Genomic DNA, 19,630 nt, shown 5'->3' with positions numbered 1-19,630 from the left:
CGATTCCAGTGTTTACGGGAGTCCAAAATCTCGCGAACCTCGAAATGTTGTTCACCATCAATCAACAGCGGGGTGGCCGGTGGCAGAACAGGTGGACGTAAAGACGAAGTGCGAACAGGCTTTATGAGGTTAACATGAAAAACAGGGTAAACCCGGTTGAGGTGTTTAGGCAGTTGCAGCCGAACAGAAACAGGATTGATGATCTTGATAATAGGAAACGGGCCAACATATTTAGGCCCCAACTTCTTCGACTTTTGTGGAGTCTGAAGAAATTTAGTAGACAGATAAGCTTGATCACCAACCTTGTAATCATACGGCTTAGTCCATTTCTTATCAGCATGTTTCTTATGCGCGCGATGCGCAGCGTCCAAAGTTTGGAGTGCTAAAGGCCAAACATGCCGAAGGCGATCACTTCACTCAGATAGAGACGCCACTTGAGGCTGTTCACGAGGAGCCTCAGGAATGGGTACAAAATCCTGGCCATACACCATCCGGAAAGGGATGAAGCCAGTGCTGCTATGCACAGAATTGTTAAAAGCCACCTCCACGTGCAGCAACAAATCCACCCAATCATCCTGCTGGTAGTTTATGAAACAACGCAAATACTGTTCCAGAACAGAATTAGTCCTCTCCCCATTAGTCTGAGGGTGGTGGGCGGAGCTTAAGCCCTGGGCGGAGCCAAGTCACTTCAGAAACTCCCTCCAGACCATGGAGGTGAACTGCACACCCCTATCCAAAATGATGCGGTCGGGTACCCCATGTAAGCGGTAAATGTGGGAGATGAACATCTTAGCAAGAGTCTTAGCAGATGGAATCTTGGAACAAGGGATGAAATGGACTTGCTTGGAGAACAAGTCGATAAATACCCAAATAACGGTGTGTCCCTGACTCTCAGGGAGTTCCACAATGAAGTCCATAGAGATTTCCTTCCAAGGGGTGACGGGGCGAGCTACAGTTTGGAGCAGTCCCTGAGGCTTCCCCGGCGGGCGTTTAGCAGCGGCACAAACGGGACCACTGGCAACATAACTTTCAATGTCCTTTTTCAAAGAAGGCCACCAAAATTGCCTCTTGACGAGATGGAGCGTCTTCACGAAACCAAAATGCCCCGCCATCCGGGAATCATGAGCTTGCTGAAGAACAACTAGTCGAAAAGACGTAGAAATGTAAAGTTTCGCCCCAATCCAGGGCAAGTCATCCCTCATGGTACATTCACCCATGTGCTGCTGGAACCAATCATCATTAGGGAGGGCTTTCTTGAGATTGGAAAGAAAGTCCTGGGACACCTCCACTTTAGAACGTGCTTGATGCCTAGTAACCACTGGAGCAGCGAGGTTCGTTGTGGGAATGACAGGCTGGACCATGGTGAGCTTAGAACAGTTATATTGAGGAAGCCGGGACAAAGCATCAGCCATAAAATTCTTCCCCCCCCAGAATGTACTTCAAGGTGAAATTAAAACGATTGAAATGTTGAGCCCAGCACATCTGTTTAGGAGAAAGTTTCCTGGGAGTTCTCAAAGCTTCCAAATTTTTATGGTCAGTCCACACCTCGAACGGGTGCTTGGCGCCCTCTAAAAAATGGTGCCATGTGGCTAAAGCCCAACGAACAGCAAATGCTTCCTTCTCCCAAATAGCCCAACGTCTCTCTGTGTCAGTCAGTTTGCGAGAGGTGTATGCACAGGGTTGTAAATTACCTTGATCATTGGCTTGAAGCAATACGGCCCCCACAGCCACGTCGCTGGCATCAGCCTGAACCACAAAACCACATGTCCGGGTGCTTGAGGACCGGTTCTTCAGCAAAAAGGCATTTCAACTTCTCAAAAGCAGCTTGACATTCCATGGTCCAATCCAACGGCTGGCTAGGCTTGGGCTTCGGCCCACCTTTGGACTTTAATAGGTTAATTATGGGAAGAGCTATCTTAGCAAAAGAAGGGATGAACTGAAGATAGAAATTGGCAAACCCCCAAAATTTTTGCAACTGCCTGTGTGTACGAGGGGCCTCTCACTCAGTGACCGCTTTAACTTTAGTGGGGTCCATCTCCACACCCACGTGGGAAATACGATAACCTAGGTAGTCAACCTTCTCCTGGTGGAATTCACATTTGGACAATTTGGCGTAAAGCTCCGCGGCCTGAAGCTTTTTCAGCACAGTACGAACCAGCCTTACATGTTCCTCACTTGTTTCTGTGTAAATAAGGATATCATCTAAATATACAATAACGCCTTTGTAGAGATGGTCATGCAACACCTCATTAATTAACTGCATGAAGACTTCAGGTGCCCCCTGTAGGCCAAACGGCATCACTCGAAATTGTAAACAGCCAAGGGGGCAGTTAAAAGCTGTTTTCCACTCGTCTCCCTCTTTTATACGGACTCCATAGTATGCTTCTCTCAAGTCCAGTTTAGTGAAAATGCGACCCTTTCGCAGTTGGGCCAGCATGTCCTTCATCAGTGGTAATGGGTACAGATTCTGGGCAAAGATGCAGTTTAAATTTTTGAAGTCCACACATAATCTGAGAGAGCCATCTTTCTTTTCTCTGAAGATACCGCTACCTTGGGTCTAGCTGGCTCAATAAAACCTCTTTCCAAATTCTTGTCAATGAATCTCCTCATCTCCTCCATCTCCCTAGGGGACATTGAATATATCCGGGGCTTGGGAAGCTTCACCCCAGGCAAAATATCAATGGTGCAATCAGTGGGCCTGTGTGGGGGGGAGTTTATCAGAAGATTTCTCACTAAATACTCCCCTTAGATCCCAATATTCTTTCGGAATTTTTTCCTCCCCTTCAATCCTCTCCTGCCCCCTGGCTGCCAAAGTGGGGTTAGAATCAGCAGCGTCTGGAGATTCAACCTCCCTTTCAGGGGGTGCGCTAGTGTGAATGCGTAACCACCCCTTCCTCCAGTTAATGAGAGGGTTCCATTTACGAAGCCAGGGGAGTCCCAAAATAAGGGGCCGGTCCATCCCAGGTGCCACAATAAAAGTGATTAATTCTTGGTGGGTCCCCATGTTCATCTGTAAGGGCTCAGTAGAAAAATGAGCAGGACCCCCTCCCGCTATAGAACCATCAATTTGGCAAAAAACAATAGGGGTTTTCAAAGTTCTCAATTTCAAGCCACGTTTTTCCACCATTGCTGGACTTATCATACAGCGAGAACAGCCTGAATCCAGTAGAGCTAAAAGTTTTTCAGTCCCGCCAGAAGGTGGCACTCTTAGTTCAATTGGGATAAGCATGGGGCCTTTGAACTTACCCAACGATGAGAGTGCTTGTCATCTGATTCTTCAGACGAACTGGAACTAATGCCTTCCTCCTCCTCTGGCTGGAAATGCTGGGGAACATTTTCAGCGGCGCACACAGCCTCTCTCTTCTTGCCTGGAGCCTTACTTGCTCTTCCCTCTCTTCAGGGAGAGGGTGGAGCGGTCTGCCCCATTTTTACGTGGCAATTCATGGCGCGATGGCCTTCCTTTCCGCAGCGGAAACATGTGAAAGGCTTGGTTTTGCTGGCGAAGCTTCCTTTTTCCTCGCTTCTGGGGCGGAGGGGGGCTGTTGGAGCTGCTGGGGGGGATTTCTCTGCTTCTCCCTCTTTCATGTATTGAAGCCTGGCCAAATCCAACTCAACATCTGCTGCATGTTCATACCAAGCAGTCACCCGGCGAGGAAGGTGTCTGTTAACGCATTGCTGGTATATTTTTTCATTCAATCCCTCAGCAAACTGATCCAATAAAGTGTCTTCTGACTACCCCCTCATATAGGCTGACAACTGTTGAAATTCCTGAATATAATCTGCTACCAATCTATTTCCCTGCTTCAGGGTCATAAATTTCATCTGCCCGCGTCTCTCAATCAACGGGTCATCAAACCTCTTCTTCATTGCAGCCATAAAGTCATTAAAATTCCTCAGGAGAGGGGAATTGCATTTGTGTAGGCCCACCATCCATTCGGCCGCCTTTTTCTCTAAGGGCATCAAGACCATTCTAACTTTCATATCATCAGTCTCTAAATCAGGTCCATAAATCTCCATGTAATTCCAGACCTGAATGATAAACAACCCTAAAGTCTGGGGGTCACCATCATATTTTACAGTTAAGGGAGGGACTTTTGCCATTTGGCGTCGCCTGCCCCCCCTTCTCTTTGAGCTGCTCTAGCTGGAGGGGGGGAGGCTGGTTCTGGGTTTTCTTGCCCCCAGCCCCCTTTGGCTTCTTCACCCTCCCTTAACCTATGCATTGAGTACCTTTGCTCAAGATCTTCAGCCTGCTCCCCATCCACGGCTCTTTCACGGCTTTTGCGTTCAGACCAAGCTTCCTCGAGGAGTCTCATGGCGTGGGACAGTTTGTAATCCTCTTCCCCAGCGGCACCCCAATCCGCTGACTTTTTTTTTGCTCTCCTTCTCGTGACTCCAGCATCCAACTCCTCCGACTCCTCTTTTTGTCCCACACCCAAAGTCCATCGGGGACGAACAGCAGGCTCTTCCATTCTTAGACCAGCCATCCTTCCAGTTAAAGATGGTTCTGCTGTCACCCCTCAGTTTCCTCTTGGTCACTCACTTGCAAAGACATTTCTTTTCTTCTTGTGAGGACACCCCCCCGGGCAAAGGAGGGGTGGTGGCGGCGGCGGCAGCGGCTGCTTTAAGTGCTCCCTTGTCTCACAGCCGGGGCCGCTCCAGGCCACCGGCTGCTGACACGTGCTCCTGCAAGAGCCTCTTCACTCCGCTTCTCACCCAGCCTTCCCCCAGAGGCGATCGGGACTTCCAGCGGCGGAGCCTGGAGAAGCAGGCCGGGGCAGCGGGCGGCAGCATCGGGGATGGTGGGGCACTTTGCATCGCGGGAGCCACCAAGCGCCCAGGTCTGCAGCAAAGAGGCAGCCTCCTCCTTCTCTCCTCTGAAGCATGCCCCGCCCAACGTAAGCGTGCTCAAGAAGACACGATTGGCTGCTTCCAAATCAGGAGGCGGGAGAATTAGTGCCTCTTTTCCATCTGAACTTCTTTGCCTTTTAACTCTTTATTAACTTTTAGAAGGCAAAAAATTTCTTATGGAAAAGAGGCCCTGAGTTCTCTCACCTCCTGCTTTGGTTAACACTAAGCAGACACCAAGCCACTGTGAGATGGAATCTGGTAGCAACTATCTTGGCTTTAATTATTTAAAAAAAAATATTTAAATTTCTTTCTTTTTCCTGAGGAGACTGGTGAGGCTCCGCCTCCCTTGCCTCTAGTGACTGCACATCCCTGCTTTATTGATTATGGTCACTCTCTTGCTAGTATTTAATTAATAGGCATTGATCTTTCTTTGCTGACCTTGCTGCTGCATGCTCTGAGATTCAAAACTTCCAAAAGTGCTTCCATTGATAGTGTTAGGACTCAAGTGGTGCAACTCATTAAGTCCTGAGGCTTCGTTCATAACTTTTCAGGACTCAAAACTGGGCCCAGAAATTACCTGAAAGACCAGCTGGATAAGAACGCTAAAATATGATTATAACATTTGGTTAGAATCAAATTACTTGAGATTTTTTTATAATAAACCAGGATGCCTTTAATTAAAAGGTAACCTGATTTGTCATAAAAAACCCTCAGTAATTTATTTTAGTGTGTAAAGTGTCTAATATGAATTAAAGTATAAATTGGTTTTAATGGGCTTCATTTTGGGTACATTAATCTTAGCCCAAATTATCAATGAGCCAGGTGTTAAAGCCACTGATTTATATCTACTGAAATCAGTTAGCTGCATTTTTTGCATGTTTTACATCAGTCTTAACTCATACTAACGGATATCTCCATCAGTTTCCTAATCAACATCTTTGGAAGTGATTTGCCATTGCCTTCTTCCTAGGGCTGAGGAAGTGATTAGCCCAAAATAAGGCAGGATTTGACCTTAGGTTTTCCGTTCTTAGTCTAATGCAGGGGTATCTAAACTTGGGAACTTTAAGACTTGTGGAATTTAACTCCCAGAATTCCCCAGACAGCCATGCTTAAAGTTTCCAAGTTTGGACACCCCTGGTCTAATGCCCTAACCACTATACTAATCTGCCTTTCTACATTAAGAAATATTTACTTCATCATATTTGGGCATAGTTTGAGAAAAAAATAAATAAATCCATATATCTTATGGAATCTATGCAAATTGTAAATCCCAGTTTCTTAGTTAAAATTCCTGCACCATTTTAGGACTCATGCTAATCTGACAGATTGCTGGAGCAATAATTGCAGCCATCTTTTGGTTCAATAAAACCTTGATTTTATGGACTCCATTAAGAAGGCTTCAGATATAGGGGACAAACTTGAATTTGGACTCTTTTGCCAAATCACAACAATAATAGTTCCATGCCCAAATTATTTACCTAACATTTCTGGTGAAGTGAAAAGCTCTTCAGAAAAGGTTCCATTTACACATCATCTGCTCTGAGGTTAGAGCCAACCAGTAATGATTGCAGGTAATCTGGATTAAACCTAAATTTGTTTTCAAAAACAATCCAAGTCCAGCATCAACTGAACATCAGGGATGTTAGAGAAATAAGAGCAATGCAGTATCTGTGTATTGGTGACAAAACCTTCCAAATACCCAAATGACCACATCTGAGTGGGTTGATATACATTAAGTAGCATAGGAGATAAGACAGAGTGATGTGCAATGCAATGCCACAGAGGGGAGCAAACCAGCCTACTTTCTGAAAATGTTGATTCAAGTAATCTTAAATTGAATAGACCCTAACTCTAACATCTGTTCCAGAAAGACACTAAGGCTGGCGGAATCAAGAGTGAAGAAACATTACATAGAGAACCCACAAGGTTGCATCCAAATACTGCTATCATCTCTCTCAAAAGCGATAATTCCACCATAAATAACCTAAAATCTAAGTAGAAACCAATTGATTTCCATCCAAGAGAACCTAGATTTTGTCACTTATGGGTTTATGAAAGAATAACATTCCTAGATATGCCTTCCTTCCTCCTCTTTCATCTTAATTGATTATTGCTTTCTTCTTTTTCAAAGTGGAAGATACTATTTAAACATAAATGCATCAAAACCACTAAGATAAGTTACAAATGAGCTTTTGACTTGTTTTCCATTTTGTTTCTTTATTTAATATATTTATTATTGCATTTATTCCATTCTTTCTCTTGAGAGTCCAAGGTGGCATATCATGTCATCCAATAATAAACCTTATGATATAAAATAGGCTGAGATCATCCATTGCACATTGTGGTTTGGTGCAAATTTGAACCTGGATCTTTTCAGTGCAAATCACCATACTGACTTTTTAACATTACACTGACAGTTGGTTAGAGCAAATGATCTGTAGAAAGTTATCACCCACCCCTCTCCTAGGAAAATGAGATATTTTAGGAAATATTAAAAGGGCAGAATATTTCCCCTAAAAGGGAGGCAGAAACTCACCCCCCCCCAATGTCAACGGACCATTAAGGCCTGGGGCAGTCTATTCTATGTAACAAAGTTCTACCTACTTCAGGCAGAGTCATAGTAGGAATTGCCCAAAGCCCTTTCATTACATCATCACCCAGCAAGAGTCAACCTACTCAAAAGACAACCTAGTGTTACCCCTGCATGGCCCCATGGGAATCTGAAAACCAATCAGAATGCAAGCTCAAATTCAAAAGCCCAGAGAGGGCATAAAACCCAGGCACTTTCAGTATCTCTACCCTTTTTTGCCCAGGAACTGAAGCCATAGCATCCTATTCATCAATAAACCTTCTTTCCAAGCAACTTCCATGAATCCAGTGTTTTTCCCCCCAATTGGAACGGAACCCAGATGGACGTTTCCTCAAACAGATGGTTTAAAAAATATATTAAAAACCACTTTTAAGTCAATCAGTCAGAATAGTTCTGAAACTGAGGTCTTCTAGTCCAGCCTCCTGTTGACCCTATAGCATTTCAGGCAAATGACTATCCACTCTATTCTTAAAAACCTGCCTAGCAGTGTTATGGGGATATTTTGTGTACCTAAGGAAGTCACTTATTAGTTTATCTTTTTTATCGATGCCATTTAAAGGATTCCATTTAAAGCTGTGTAGATTTGAGTTATCTACAAATTTAGATGGGAACATTTAGGTCACTGAGTTCAACTCCTTGTTTAATGCAGGAATTCAAAGGTAAGTATATTTCGATGATGAATTACACAAGTTAAAATAATGTCCTGCAAAAGAGCTATAGAGCTACAGAAATAAAGCTTTTTGTTACCTGCACAAAGGTCTCAGCCCAGTTCGGCAACGCAAAAAAAGAAATCTGGTCCAGAATCTGGAATCATTTGCTGCTGGTCATCGGTAAAACTGACTGACCTCAACTTTGACTGAGGGTCAAATATTTACTGAACCCAACGGTGACTTTTAGCCTCGGCGCGAGTTTAACAAGTTGTAAGGTTCACCAAACCGCGATGCCTGTTGGAAGCAAACAAAACGCTCCCAAGTACTTTATGCAGAAAGAGGCGGTTTTTTTCCTCCTTTGCTTCCAGGCATAACTTTCTCATCGTGTTCAGGCATAGAAATACGGGCATTTGTCTCGTTGGGGAATTTTTTTTTTTTTTAAAAAAAATAAAGATCCTGTAATACGACGCCAGGAAAACAAAAAAAGGGGCAGAAACTTAATCTCAATGGATGAGAAAAACTCCAATTAATGTTTAACAAGATAGGATGGTCCGATGGGAAAACGGTGGCGTGATCCGGCACATCCCCGCCCCAAAGATTTAGAGGAGCACGCGAACATCTGGCCCAGGGGGAGGGAAAGCAAAAGCAAGCGGAGTTGCTGCGCCTGTGAGTGTGCGCACTCGCTGGGGTGGTCAGTTAGCGTTTACTATTCCTGAGTGACTCGCAAAGCGAAGGGCAGTTTATAAACCCAAGTCGGTAGCGTGGTCCAGGTCCAAAACCAGGGTCGCTTTCCGTCCTGGCTCTGCTGGCGCCCTTTTCTTGGCTATTCTCGGCGTGGGAATTCTCCCTCGACTTGGCTCTAGGCCGGCGTTGCGGGTTTCCCGCGCTCTCCAAGGCTTGCTTTGCAAAGCGCGCCGCGATGGGCAGCCGCGGCTTTTGGCGCGTTTCGCGGTTGCTGCTGCTCGTCGGCGCTCTCGCTGGGTCAGCGCCGGCGGCCGCCGCTCACTACGAGGCGGACGAAGGCGAAGACCTGATGCGCTCCTTTGCTTTCGAGGAGGAGAACCTGGCCGAATTCGCCCGGCACAGAAGCTCCCCCGCAGCTTTCTACCGGAGCAATAAGGTGAGGCGGGAGGGGAGGCGAAAAGGAAGGGGGACCGAGACGCGGATGGAGCTCCCCACTTCGGGGTTGGGGTTTTTCCTCTTTGCCCCCGCGATTGGCAGGATGCATGTTCCCGGTGTCCGAGTGAAGTCCTGGTGAAGGTTTGGAAAGAAGCGGCGCTGCTACCGGTTGCGACTGGTGTAGCGATCGCATCGCTCTCCCGGGCAACGTTTGCTGTGCGGACGCGAAGAATCTCGCCGGGTTGGTTTGGACCCTCCGCGGTTTATACCGACGGGTCCAAACACTGATGCCACAGGAGGGGACGCTGCTTAATGAGGAAATGCATCTGCTTGGGGCAACGATCTGATGATCTCAAGTGCCCTGTTATGATCGCTTCCCTCGGAATACGCCCAGTGAATCTACAGGATCTTCTAGGGAGGTTAGGCTGTAGTGTAGGTGAAGTGGGTTACGATTGTGGACTTGTATGAATTTGCTCTCCTTAAATGTCAAAAAGAAAAAAAAAAAGGAAAGAGAGAAGACAGATATGGGGCAGTTGTTTATATTGCAATCCTTCTGAAATCTCCTGATTCTGCTAATTTGGGATTTCTTTATGTACAGCTGCCAGTTCCAAAAGAGAAGTATTGGAAGATCTGATTCTTTGCCTTGAAACTGCCCCACTATACATGCCATGCAAGGTGGGCCTGGATTTATCTAGTCACAAAGCATATGACCTGGGCAATCTTTCACTGCAGTCTGCTTAGCTTGCTCCAGAACAAGGACCTGGTATTTTAAACAGCCTCCCAGGAAGGGGTCACTAGAGCAAGACTAACAAGAGTGCCATGGCAGGTGCCCTCTTGTTTATTTTTCCTTCCGTTTGAACCTTGGGTTACTCCATGTGGACTTGGGGTTCTCCCTTACCTGGGGCATTATGCGGCATATTTGGACGTCTGATGGAAGGCATGATGAGAATTGAAGTGATGGGGTGGATGAGTCGGACGCACACACTCTCCATTGTGCTTTTAGTAATCTCTTATAATGGGCAGTAGGAGTAACCTTGAGAAACAGGAGGAAAAGAAGCACAATCCAGGCTATGCTCAGACAAAAACATCTGTGTCCAGAGCAGAAATGTAATCTGAGTAAGCATCTCAGGCATGACCTTAGTTCTCATGAAGATAAAGGAAAATTTACAAGATTCATTACCATAATCTTGTAATAAAGTAGCATTACCATTCATAACTCTGTTGTCCTTGTCTGATCTGTCGTGAAAGACTCGTACCATGAGAAAATGACAGGCAGGTCTTGATTTAAACAAGTCTAAATCAAGTCTAGAGGCCCTAAAACAGTTATGGGAAAATGTAGAAGTAACGGAATAAGGCTGTGCAATATGACAGAAATGCTATGAAGATGGACGACAAACCTATGATGGGATGGAGAAAGGCACTGTCTGAATAGAAACATAGGAATACATAAACAAAAACTATCTTAATTAATTAATCCATGAGGATCATGAATGCCATACAGGAAGTTTGGAGACTTTCAGATATAAAATTATAATAAACTAAATTTAAAAAATCTGAAATTTTGATAGGCTCCTTCAGCCTTCCCCATCCCAAGTGTAACTTATGCCTAAAACTAGCAATGCAGGGAGAGTGTGACACAAGATCATTTTATTTTTTCTATAAAAAATTGCTTGGATATGTTGTAACTATAATTGGTGACTCACCAGTGATTTACAGCATAGCATCTTCTTAACCCCATTCTACTCTGTTCTGACATAGAAAAGGTTGAATGAACATACTAATAAGTTGCAGGTGAAGAAATAATATAAACTACTTTGCCATTATGCTTTATGAAACAATAAAACTCCCTTGGAGGTTTTTTAGAATAAAGTACAACAGTACTGTAAGGCAGGGACGTGCAGTCAGGGGAGGCAGGGCCTCACCACTGTCATCATGAAAAGAAAAGAAAAAAATTAAAGGAAAAAGGCTGAGGTAGTTGCTGCCAGAGTCACAGTGGATGACTCTGCTTAGTGCTTAACTGTTTAAAAAAGCCTCTAAAAAAGTGCCCTCTACAGGAGAAGGCAGGAGAACGACGTGCCTCATTTAGTCTGTCTTTATGATCACTAGAGCAGAGTTAAGCAAGAGTTAAAAGCCGAAAAATTCCTTATGTGGATGAGGCACTTGGTTCTCTCGCCTCCTCCTGTAGAGAGCACTTTTTTAGAGGCTTTTTTTAAACAGTTAAGCAGAATCATCCATTGGAAACTCTGGCAGCAGCTAACCTAGTCTGACCTCAGCAGCACTTGCCTTTTTCCTTTTACATTTTTACATTTTCATCATGGCAGACAAGAGCAGAGTTGAAATCCTCTGTGAAACAGCCGGAAAAGGTATGTGGGTCGGAGGAAGGGGGAGGAATTCCAAATTAATGTAATTTGTAAGTAATTGTATTATTGTAAGTAATTTGTGTGTGTATGTGTGTTTTACCCGCCTCTGCTGGCGTGCGGGCTGGCACTTTTTTTTGGTTTCAGAACCATTCCCATAAATAAACGCATTTATTGGGCAGTAGGAAATCCCTCAGCTGGGAAGTGTCTGAGTTGAATTTGGCAACCCAAAACTGTTAAAGCGAGGAGGCTGACCATTCAGCAGGCATGTTTATAATCATTTTCCGTTTCCTGTCTAAAGGGAACCACTTTAAGTGTGGGATGTCTTCATTAATATAATCTGCCACTTTCTCTCTGATGCTGTTTTGTAGGAGAGGGGAGAAAGATGGGTTCTCCCTTAGTGTGGTAGAGCCCTTCCAAAAGCCCCAGCACTGTGTCTGCCATAGAGGCGGGACGCGGGACACCTCTATGGCGGACACAGCACCGGGGCTTTGGTGGGGCTTTCGGAAAGCCCCGGCGCTTTGTTCGCCATAGGGGCGTCCTGCCTGTATGGCAGACACAGCGCCGGGGCGTTCAGAAAGTCCCGGCGCTGTGTCCGACATAGGGCGGCTTTTGCCCGCTTGCCTCACCAGCCATAAATCTCACCGCACATCACTGCTGTAATGTGATGTTCTGTGCAGTAAGAAAAACTTTCATTTTAGAAAATTGGCCAGACATCAATCATTTTGACTGTGTGTGACCTAAGGCAGCTCTCTCCAGTTGATGTGATGCAGTAACACTCCCATAAACGTTCCTTGCTGAGAATTGTGGGCAAGGGTTGGAGAGTGAGTAACTTACTTCCTCATTGTTTTCCAACAAGTGTATGCCTGTAGCATCCTGCTTAAAAAAACCCAAATTCCTGAAAAAGTCCCTGTGTTTTCTTAAGAATTGGTGGGCAATTCTTAATTAAAAAGGAACTCATACATATAAGTTAAACTGCTGGATCCAAGAAGTACAGTCATTTTAGCAGAGGAACATGTATCAACCATACAGCATTATGTTCACTTGATTTGTCTTAAGGCACCTCTGAACCTTCTTTGTTTGTTTGGAATGTATTTATTCTCAGTATTTGATTCCTATCCACTGGTTGTACCAGCCAGGCGGAGAAGGATGGTAAAATAATAATGCATGATGGAGTCTAAGTTGCTTAATTGCTGTAAGACACATACAAAACTTTTTAGCGGATGCTATACAAGATCGTAGAGTTCTAGTTCAATATTGGATCAGGGATATTAACTGAAAAGGTCAGGCAAGCAAGTCACAATGGGGTTTCCAGATTCACAGGTATTTTATCTCTTTGAGTTGGAGGGCATTTTCTCTTTTATACCAAACAATGGTACAAATAACACCTGACAGCAACTTTTTTTCTGTCTTCATCTTTCCTCTGAACTATGAGGGTTAAGTAGTCCTTTGTGATAGGGTCTAAAAGTATTATCCCCTTATTCCAATACTAAAGGAACTATAAATTGGGCAAAATCTGCCAGGTTAAACAAACATTATTTCAAAGGAAAATCAGGGGATTGGAGAGCCATTTTTTGGGATTGTAGGAGAGTCATATTTTTAAGTGGGCTCCAATGTTCCCTCTAATTTTTTTTCAGTGTGAGCGGAAAAGTATAGTGTTTGAGCGGCACATTTTCATGCCTGAGCACCTGAATTTTTTTCACAGATGTCACCTAAGACAACAACGAAATCAGTATTATTTGAAACTCAAAGTTATGTTTATTCAAGGTACCCACTTAATTAAAAGTGTTATATAATATCAGTATCACTTAACAACGGTCCTGCTTAGCAACCAAAATGTTGGCTCAGAAACTCTGGCATTGAAGCGTGCAAGTCTTAAAGCTGTCAAGTTACAAGACCCTCGCACCCCTAACCCTTTAGGAAAAAAAACCCAGGGGTCTTCAAACCTGACAGCTTTAAGACCTGTGGACTTCAACTCCCAGAATTCCTCCTCCAGTCATGTTGGCTCAGAAACTCTGGCATTGAAGCATGCAAGTGTTAAAGCTGTCAAGTTACAAGATCCACCAGGTTCGGGTCGTGAAGAAGAGAGAAAAGAGCGCTGTTCCCTTGTTGTCTTCCGGGGGCCCTGGAGGGAGGGAGGGAGGGAGGGAGGGAGAGAGGGCTCCTAGGGAGAAGTTGCCCACAACCTGGCAACGGTAGTGCTCAAACGTCCTGGTTACCCCGGTTGTGTGAATGCAGCCACCGCGATGCCTTCCTCGCTAATTTTGCTTGCGAGGCTACTGATCGTTTCCATCTTCGCCCCATAGAGCTTTGGGGGAAGATCTGAAGGGGATCGCCGCCTGTTTGGGCAGCGACAGGCTCGGACCCTGCTCCCTTTCCGCCAAGGGCCCCAGCAAGACTCACGAGGGACTCGCGCCCTTTTCCCCTCGTGCTTCTCACCCCCGCAGTCCCCAGCACAAAGAACACGAAGGCGGTGCTCCTGGAGCAAAAGCGGCGCCGGCAAAACGAGCATTTGCACCTGCAACGGATGGTACCTTCGCTCCGCCAATGATAGCGCCCAGTCTTCACCCTCGCCCCGCCCCTTCGACCCCTATCCCGCCCCCTCCGAGCTAAGCGGAAATTCTCCTCCAGCCCACAGATTGCGGTTTGTAAAACTGTAATAGGTTTTTTTTGCACGGTAATAAAAGGCGCAAGGAAGGGTGGAAACTGGGAAGCCGCAGCTGTTTATCTTCAGAGCTGGAGGCAGGGAGAAAGACCCAAACATGGACCCTGGCTATCTCTCCTCCCACCTCCCCGCCCCGCAAGAGAGACATCAGCGCCGCCCCGAGGAACAGGAGGGGTTGCGGCCGGCACAAACTACCGTCAGTCGCTCCGTGCTCTGCTCATCAAAACAAGTCTGGGGAGGTCCTTTGCGGGCAGCCAGTTCTAGCCGCCTGCAAAGGACTTCCCCACGTTTGCTTTGGTAGAAATCTCTGCGCGGGAGTTAGAAACTTCTGCGCGGGGATTTCTTGCAACGTGCGCGGCTGCGCAGGCGCGCACCTTAGAGGGAACAGTGGTGGGCTCCCTTTCTGTTTCTGCCAGATCTCTTGAGCTGAGTCGTACCTATGAGACCAGAATCAGTTTGAACAGCATCTAATCAACCATGTTAGGGTGGAGTTGTGAGGTGAGGTGGAAGAAAGAGCTGTCTGTTTGATGCTCCCTGGCACAGTTGCTATTTGTTAGTTGTTGCTTGAACTGCTTTTAAGAATCACTTTAGAGCTCTTCTGGAATAGCATGAAACTCCTGTTCTGCTCCTTTTGAATATAGGTTTACTGATCTTTTGCAAGAGCACTACACTAGATCTAAAACCTTCCCAATTATCAGCTGATGGGCAAATCCACATGAAAAACACTTGTACAAAAGCAGAATGAGTTTTGACTGATGGCTACAGTCTAGTCAAGCCAGTCTAGTCAAGGCAAAAACCCATCCCTACTCCAGCCTCATCCAAGACCTGTCTCTTCAGTTGACATGGGTGGAGTGATTTGAAAATTGCCAAATACTTGTTTCTTCTCCCATCAGCAGTGCCAAAGCAGTATTATTTGATTTCTCTCCCTTGAGTTTCTTCAAGGTTTGCAACAACTATATTTTCATAAACAAAACCAATTAAAGTCCATAATTAGACAGAAGGAATGTTAAACCATGATAGCAGTTGCTGAATGTGTTATTTGGAGGCAATAAGAAATTGATGCATTCCTCAAATGAATTAGCAGATAAGCGAATATACAATATCCAGGGCATAATTAGGGATAGTGTGGGATTTGAAATACTAATCTTGATTCAGATACAGTTTTATGGATATGAAATCCCGGGTTTCTTCTTTACTAACATTTGATAAAAATGAGTATGGAGTATAATAGTGTTGCTTAGTAAGATTACATTGCATAGAAATTCAGGAAAAGAAACAATTTCTCTAGAATAGTGGTCCCCAGTGTGTGTGTGTGTGTATGGTTTCATGTGCTGCCTTTATCCCGCAGATGGGGCTTCCCTTGTTTGTATGGCCTGGTTTCTGGCATGCCACGGACCCATGCTGGCCCACAGATCGGGGGTAGGGGACCCCTGCTCTAGAATGACTTTTCTGGCTATTTCATTCATTCAGGAGTGGAACTGACCCAGTCCATGTAATTTACCAGTAATTTTGTTCACAGAGGGAGTAAACTGTCACTTTTCTTTATAAATTTCTAGTTATAACTGGTACAACTGAAGTGTACTTCAACTTCCATAATCCTTCCCCTAAAATGACCAATCAATGGATTATGGGGCTTGAAATTCAACCTTTTTGGAAGAGTATTTTTCAATCAATGCACCCCACTTGATTACTGCATTTTACCAACAGAGATTTTTGTTTTGGTTGCCCTGTGACCCATTCTCTCCTTCTTGTTTAAACCCAGGAGTCATGGCGCTTATCTGGACATTATATTGTGGTGCTCAAGGAGGAATCCCTTAAATCCCAAGCCCTACAAACTGCCAAGCATTTGCAGGCCAGAGCAGCCAAGCATGGCTACATGACCAAAATCCTGCATATCTTTGAAGAGCTAATCCAGGGCTTTGTTGTCAAGATGAGCAGCGATGTGTTGCATATGGTAAGTTCAGATCTAACTTGATTGTCCACATGCTAATTTGCCAGTTAAACGTGGGAGTCTATACATAAAAAAATGGGTGGTGTACATACATATAATCTTTGCTTAATGACTGGTCATTTAGTAATCATTTGAAGTTATGACAGACCCTCCCAAAAAGTTATTTATGACCCAGATTTGAAGTTCCAAAGGAAACCCAGTCATGTGATTGTATTTTGGGTGCTGAGTAACTCAAAACAACATTTATGGCTATTTGCAATGTAATTTAGGATTTTGTTTGCTCGAAACTGATATTGTGCTGCCCTGCTACAAACACACACACACACACACACACACACACACACACACACACACACACATACACAGAGTAAGAGTTCTATAGGTATTTATTCAAACCTCTAAAACAGGTCCTTGAAAAGCAACCAATTCCAATGGGCCAATTTCCAAAGTCCAGGAAAGCAGGCCAGGAGTCAAATAGGACAGGAGACAAGGCTCGAGGACACGAGGCACAGAACTGGACATGTTGCTCTAGCAAGTCCGCAGGGCAGGGTTAAGTAGGCAATGCTGGTGCAGCCCCTTTCATTAGAAGAGGGGTTACTTCCTCATGAATAGTCTAGCTGACCATGTTGATGCCCTGGACCAGGAGGAGGTCTGGATTGCACCACCTCCTCATTGCTAAGGGGCGGCAGCTGCTTCCGATCCTCAGTGGAGCCTCCTGGCCACTTGCTGCAGCTCACCTCCCACAGCCTCACCCTATTGCTGGTCCAATGGACCCAGGTGAGGCTGCTCCATCAGAATAACATTCTCTGAGCCCCAATCCTGTCCGATATTTGGCTCTATACTTTCCTCTGCAGACTCTGGCAAAAATCTCCCATTGCAGACAATAGATTTGCTTAGTGACAGTGGTGTTCATTTTTAGGATTATGCACAAATGTGTTGACCTGGTTATAACTGGCATGATTTATGACTAACTCCAGGCTCAGGTTGAGGACTACCTATATACAGTGGGCAGGGCTTTGAGCAAGCTATCATGGCAGCCGTCTTGACTTTTGTGACCATACCCTGCAGACACTCCTGCTATCAACTATATCTTCCTAGTTATTAAAACAACTTTCTCAATAGCAACTGAATCTATAAAAAATGAACCTGGAAATATTGTGATTTAACCCATTTACTGGGAATGTTTGCTATAAATTAAAAATATGTTTCCTCTGTTATTTAATCAAAATATTTTTCTACATGGGAGGAATATCTTTATATTAGTAATTAGACGCTTTGTTCCACCAGATTCTAAATCAGAATTTGTTCATTTGCAGAGGTCTAATACAAGTCTTCATTGCAAAGAATTAATTTTACTATATTTACAGAAGACTTCCAGGTTGGTCGGTCGGTCGATCGGTCGGTCGGTCGGTCGGTCCGTCGGTCCGTCGGTCTGTCTGTCTGTCTGTCTGTCTGTCTGTCTGTCTGTCTGTCTATCTATCTATCTATCTATCTATCTATCTATCTATCTACCTATCATTATCTATGTTTTGTGTTTGTGGGCTTGCTGATAATTGCTGGCTTGAGATAATGTTGAATACATGTGGAAGGCATCACACTAAGGGGAAGCATGTCATAAACAGAGGCTTTATTTATATCCTCATCAATAGAAACAAGCAATCTGTGCTAATCTTAACTAAAGATTCTCTTGAAATGACCTTGAGTGACTATATAGACAAGCCCACATCATTTCCTTGGCAATAATAATTGTTATCTTCTTCCTAATCATGGTATTTCTTAGGAGTCTCCCATTCAAGTACTCACCATAGGTTAGTAAAGGTTGGCTAGGTGTTGCTACTTGCCATGGGAGATAACCTCCTCTGAATTATTTTTATTTTCAGTAGTGACAAAACTCAGTATAATGCAGTTATTGAATATAGCATTCCAGCTATTTAAAATCTTACTTGGAAGTGAGTTGTATTTTGGCAATTTGCTTAAGCTATGATAATAATGCATACTTACTTTGCCTTAAGAACCAGAGCCCAGTCTGAGTTGGGATTGTTGACATACTAATTTTAGAATTCTCAAAGACTGCCGTGAGATTATTCTTATCTATGATCACACACAGGGCATGTAAACACATACTTTACACAGATAGTTCATTGAGAACGTTAGCTACAAATTTGCATCTCACTATTTTGAATGGTATAGTGTCCAGTCTTTATTTCTTTATATTATGTAGTAATTGATTTCTGATTATTTCCTTTGCATTTCTGAAAAGGGTTTTTTTTCTATAGAAAAACATTGCAAGGTAGTTATTTTTCAGGTTGTACACCAGTATGCTTTGATAAATTGTTTTGTATAATGATAATGCCTCTCATTTTCTGAATGTTCACAGACCCATGATGGATAAAGGAAAGATGTCAATAGTTACCATATCTTTGTGGCTTGAAGCCATGTTTGCAAAAATGGCAGTGTATGTGTAACTTATGCGTTTATATAAATGTTAGGGACAGGTAATATGCATACTGGACCTATGTTTGGTTGAGACAAATCTTGCTGGATTACTCTATCATGAGACTGTATTTGTTGTGGCCTGCCAGCAGAGCTGGTAGCAGAGTCGGACAGTGAGGAGGTTGGGGAGAAACATGGGCCAGTCCTGGAGGCTGGGGAAGGCTCAGACGAGGGCTCTGCATTGGAGACAAAGATGGGGCCGAGGCTGTCTGGCAGTGATCAGGTGCCTACAGAGCTAGATTCAGTGAGGCAAAGGAACAGCTAGAGCCTGTTCCTAGTGTGCACATGCGCAGAGCCAGAAGAACAACTCAGAAATCAGGGTAGACTTGGGAGTAAAGTCACAGGTGGAAGATGATTGGCCCTTCCCATAGGAAATAAAAGAGGAGCGAAAGGGGATTGGGCTTTTGCAGGAAACAATTTGTTCGTTCGGTTGTTAGATTTGTTTCAGGAGTGTGTAGATCTGTCCGTGAACTTCAGAGACTCTGCCCAGTCTTTCCTTGCATAGCACCTCATTTGGAAAATATTTACATAGCAGGTTTCCAAGATAGATAAGATCTGTAGTTATAAATATTCCTGGAAAGACTTTGCCAGGCCTTGCTGAATGTGAATGAGAAGAATTCACATTTGTTTAATAAAAGGAGTTTTGTTGGGACCAGTATTCTGCCTTGTGCTTTTTGGGGAAGCCTAGGTCAGAACAGTATCCAGATTTGTTGAGGGGGCTTGTTTTTAGGAGTGACTTACTTGCCTAATGATAGACGTTGTTCCACTCAGGCAACATAATTCCTGCCAGCATCCATGTCCTATATAGCTACTTCGCAATCTTGGTTGTGAATCTTTCCTTTTCCCATTTATTCCCACAGAAATGGGTAGGAGAGGCGTTTTGCAAGACCTTTGCTCTTTGGTTTGCAGCTTGAAAATCAGGGAACTTTTAAAGCAATAGCTGACTCTGCAAACATT

At 44.4% G+C, this 19,630-nt stretch overlaps 1 protein-coding gene across 1 annotated transcript in view; it reads left to right on the top strand.

Annotated features, from left to right (window-relative positions):
• The first annotated feature begins 8,667 nt into the window (after nt 1-8,667).
• Nucleotides 8,668-19,630, top strand: part of PCSK9 (proprotein convertase subtilisin/kexin type 9) — a 31,345-nt gene continuing 20,382 nt past the window's right edge. The window contains exons 1-2 of the mRNA XM_087719622.1: nt 8,668-9,208; nt 15,992-16,183. Of these exons, the coding sequence (XP_087575748.1) occupies nt 9,008-9,208; nt 15,992-16,183 (393 nt within the window). The 5' untranslated portion in view covers nt 8,668-9,007. The remainder of the gene's footprint in view (nt 9,209-15,991; nt 16,184-19,630) is intronic.

Source organism: Thamnophis sirtalis, unplaced genomic scaffold (genome assembly GCF_051295495.1).
Source record: "Thamnophis sirtalis isolate CommonGarterSnake01/CBP01778 unplaced genomic scaffold, rThaSir2_p1.2 scaffold_7, whole genome shotgun sequence".
NCBI classification, from domain to species: Eukaryota; Metazoa; Chordata; class Lepidosauria; order Squamata; family Natricidae; genus Thamnophis; species Thamnophis sirtalis.
This window is presented reverse-complemented; position numbering and strand designations above follow the sequence as displayed.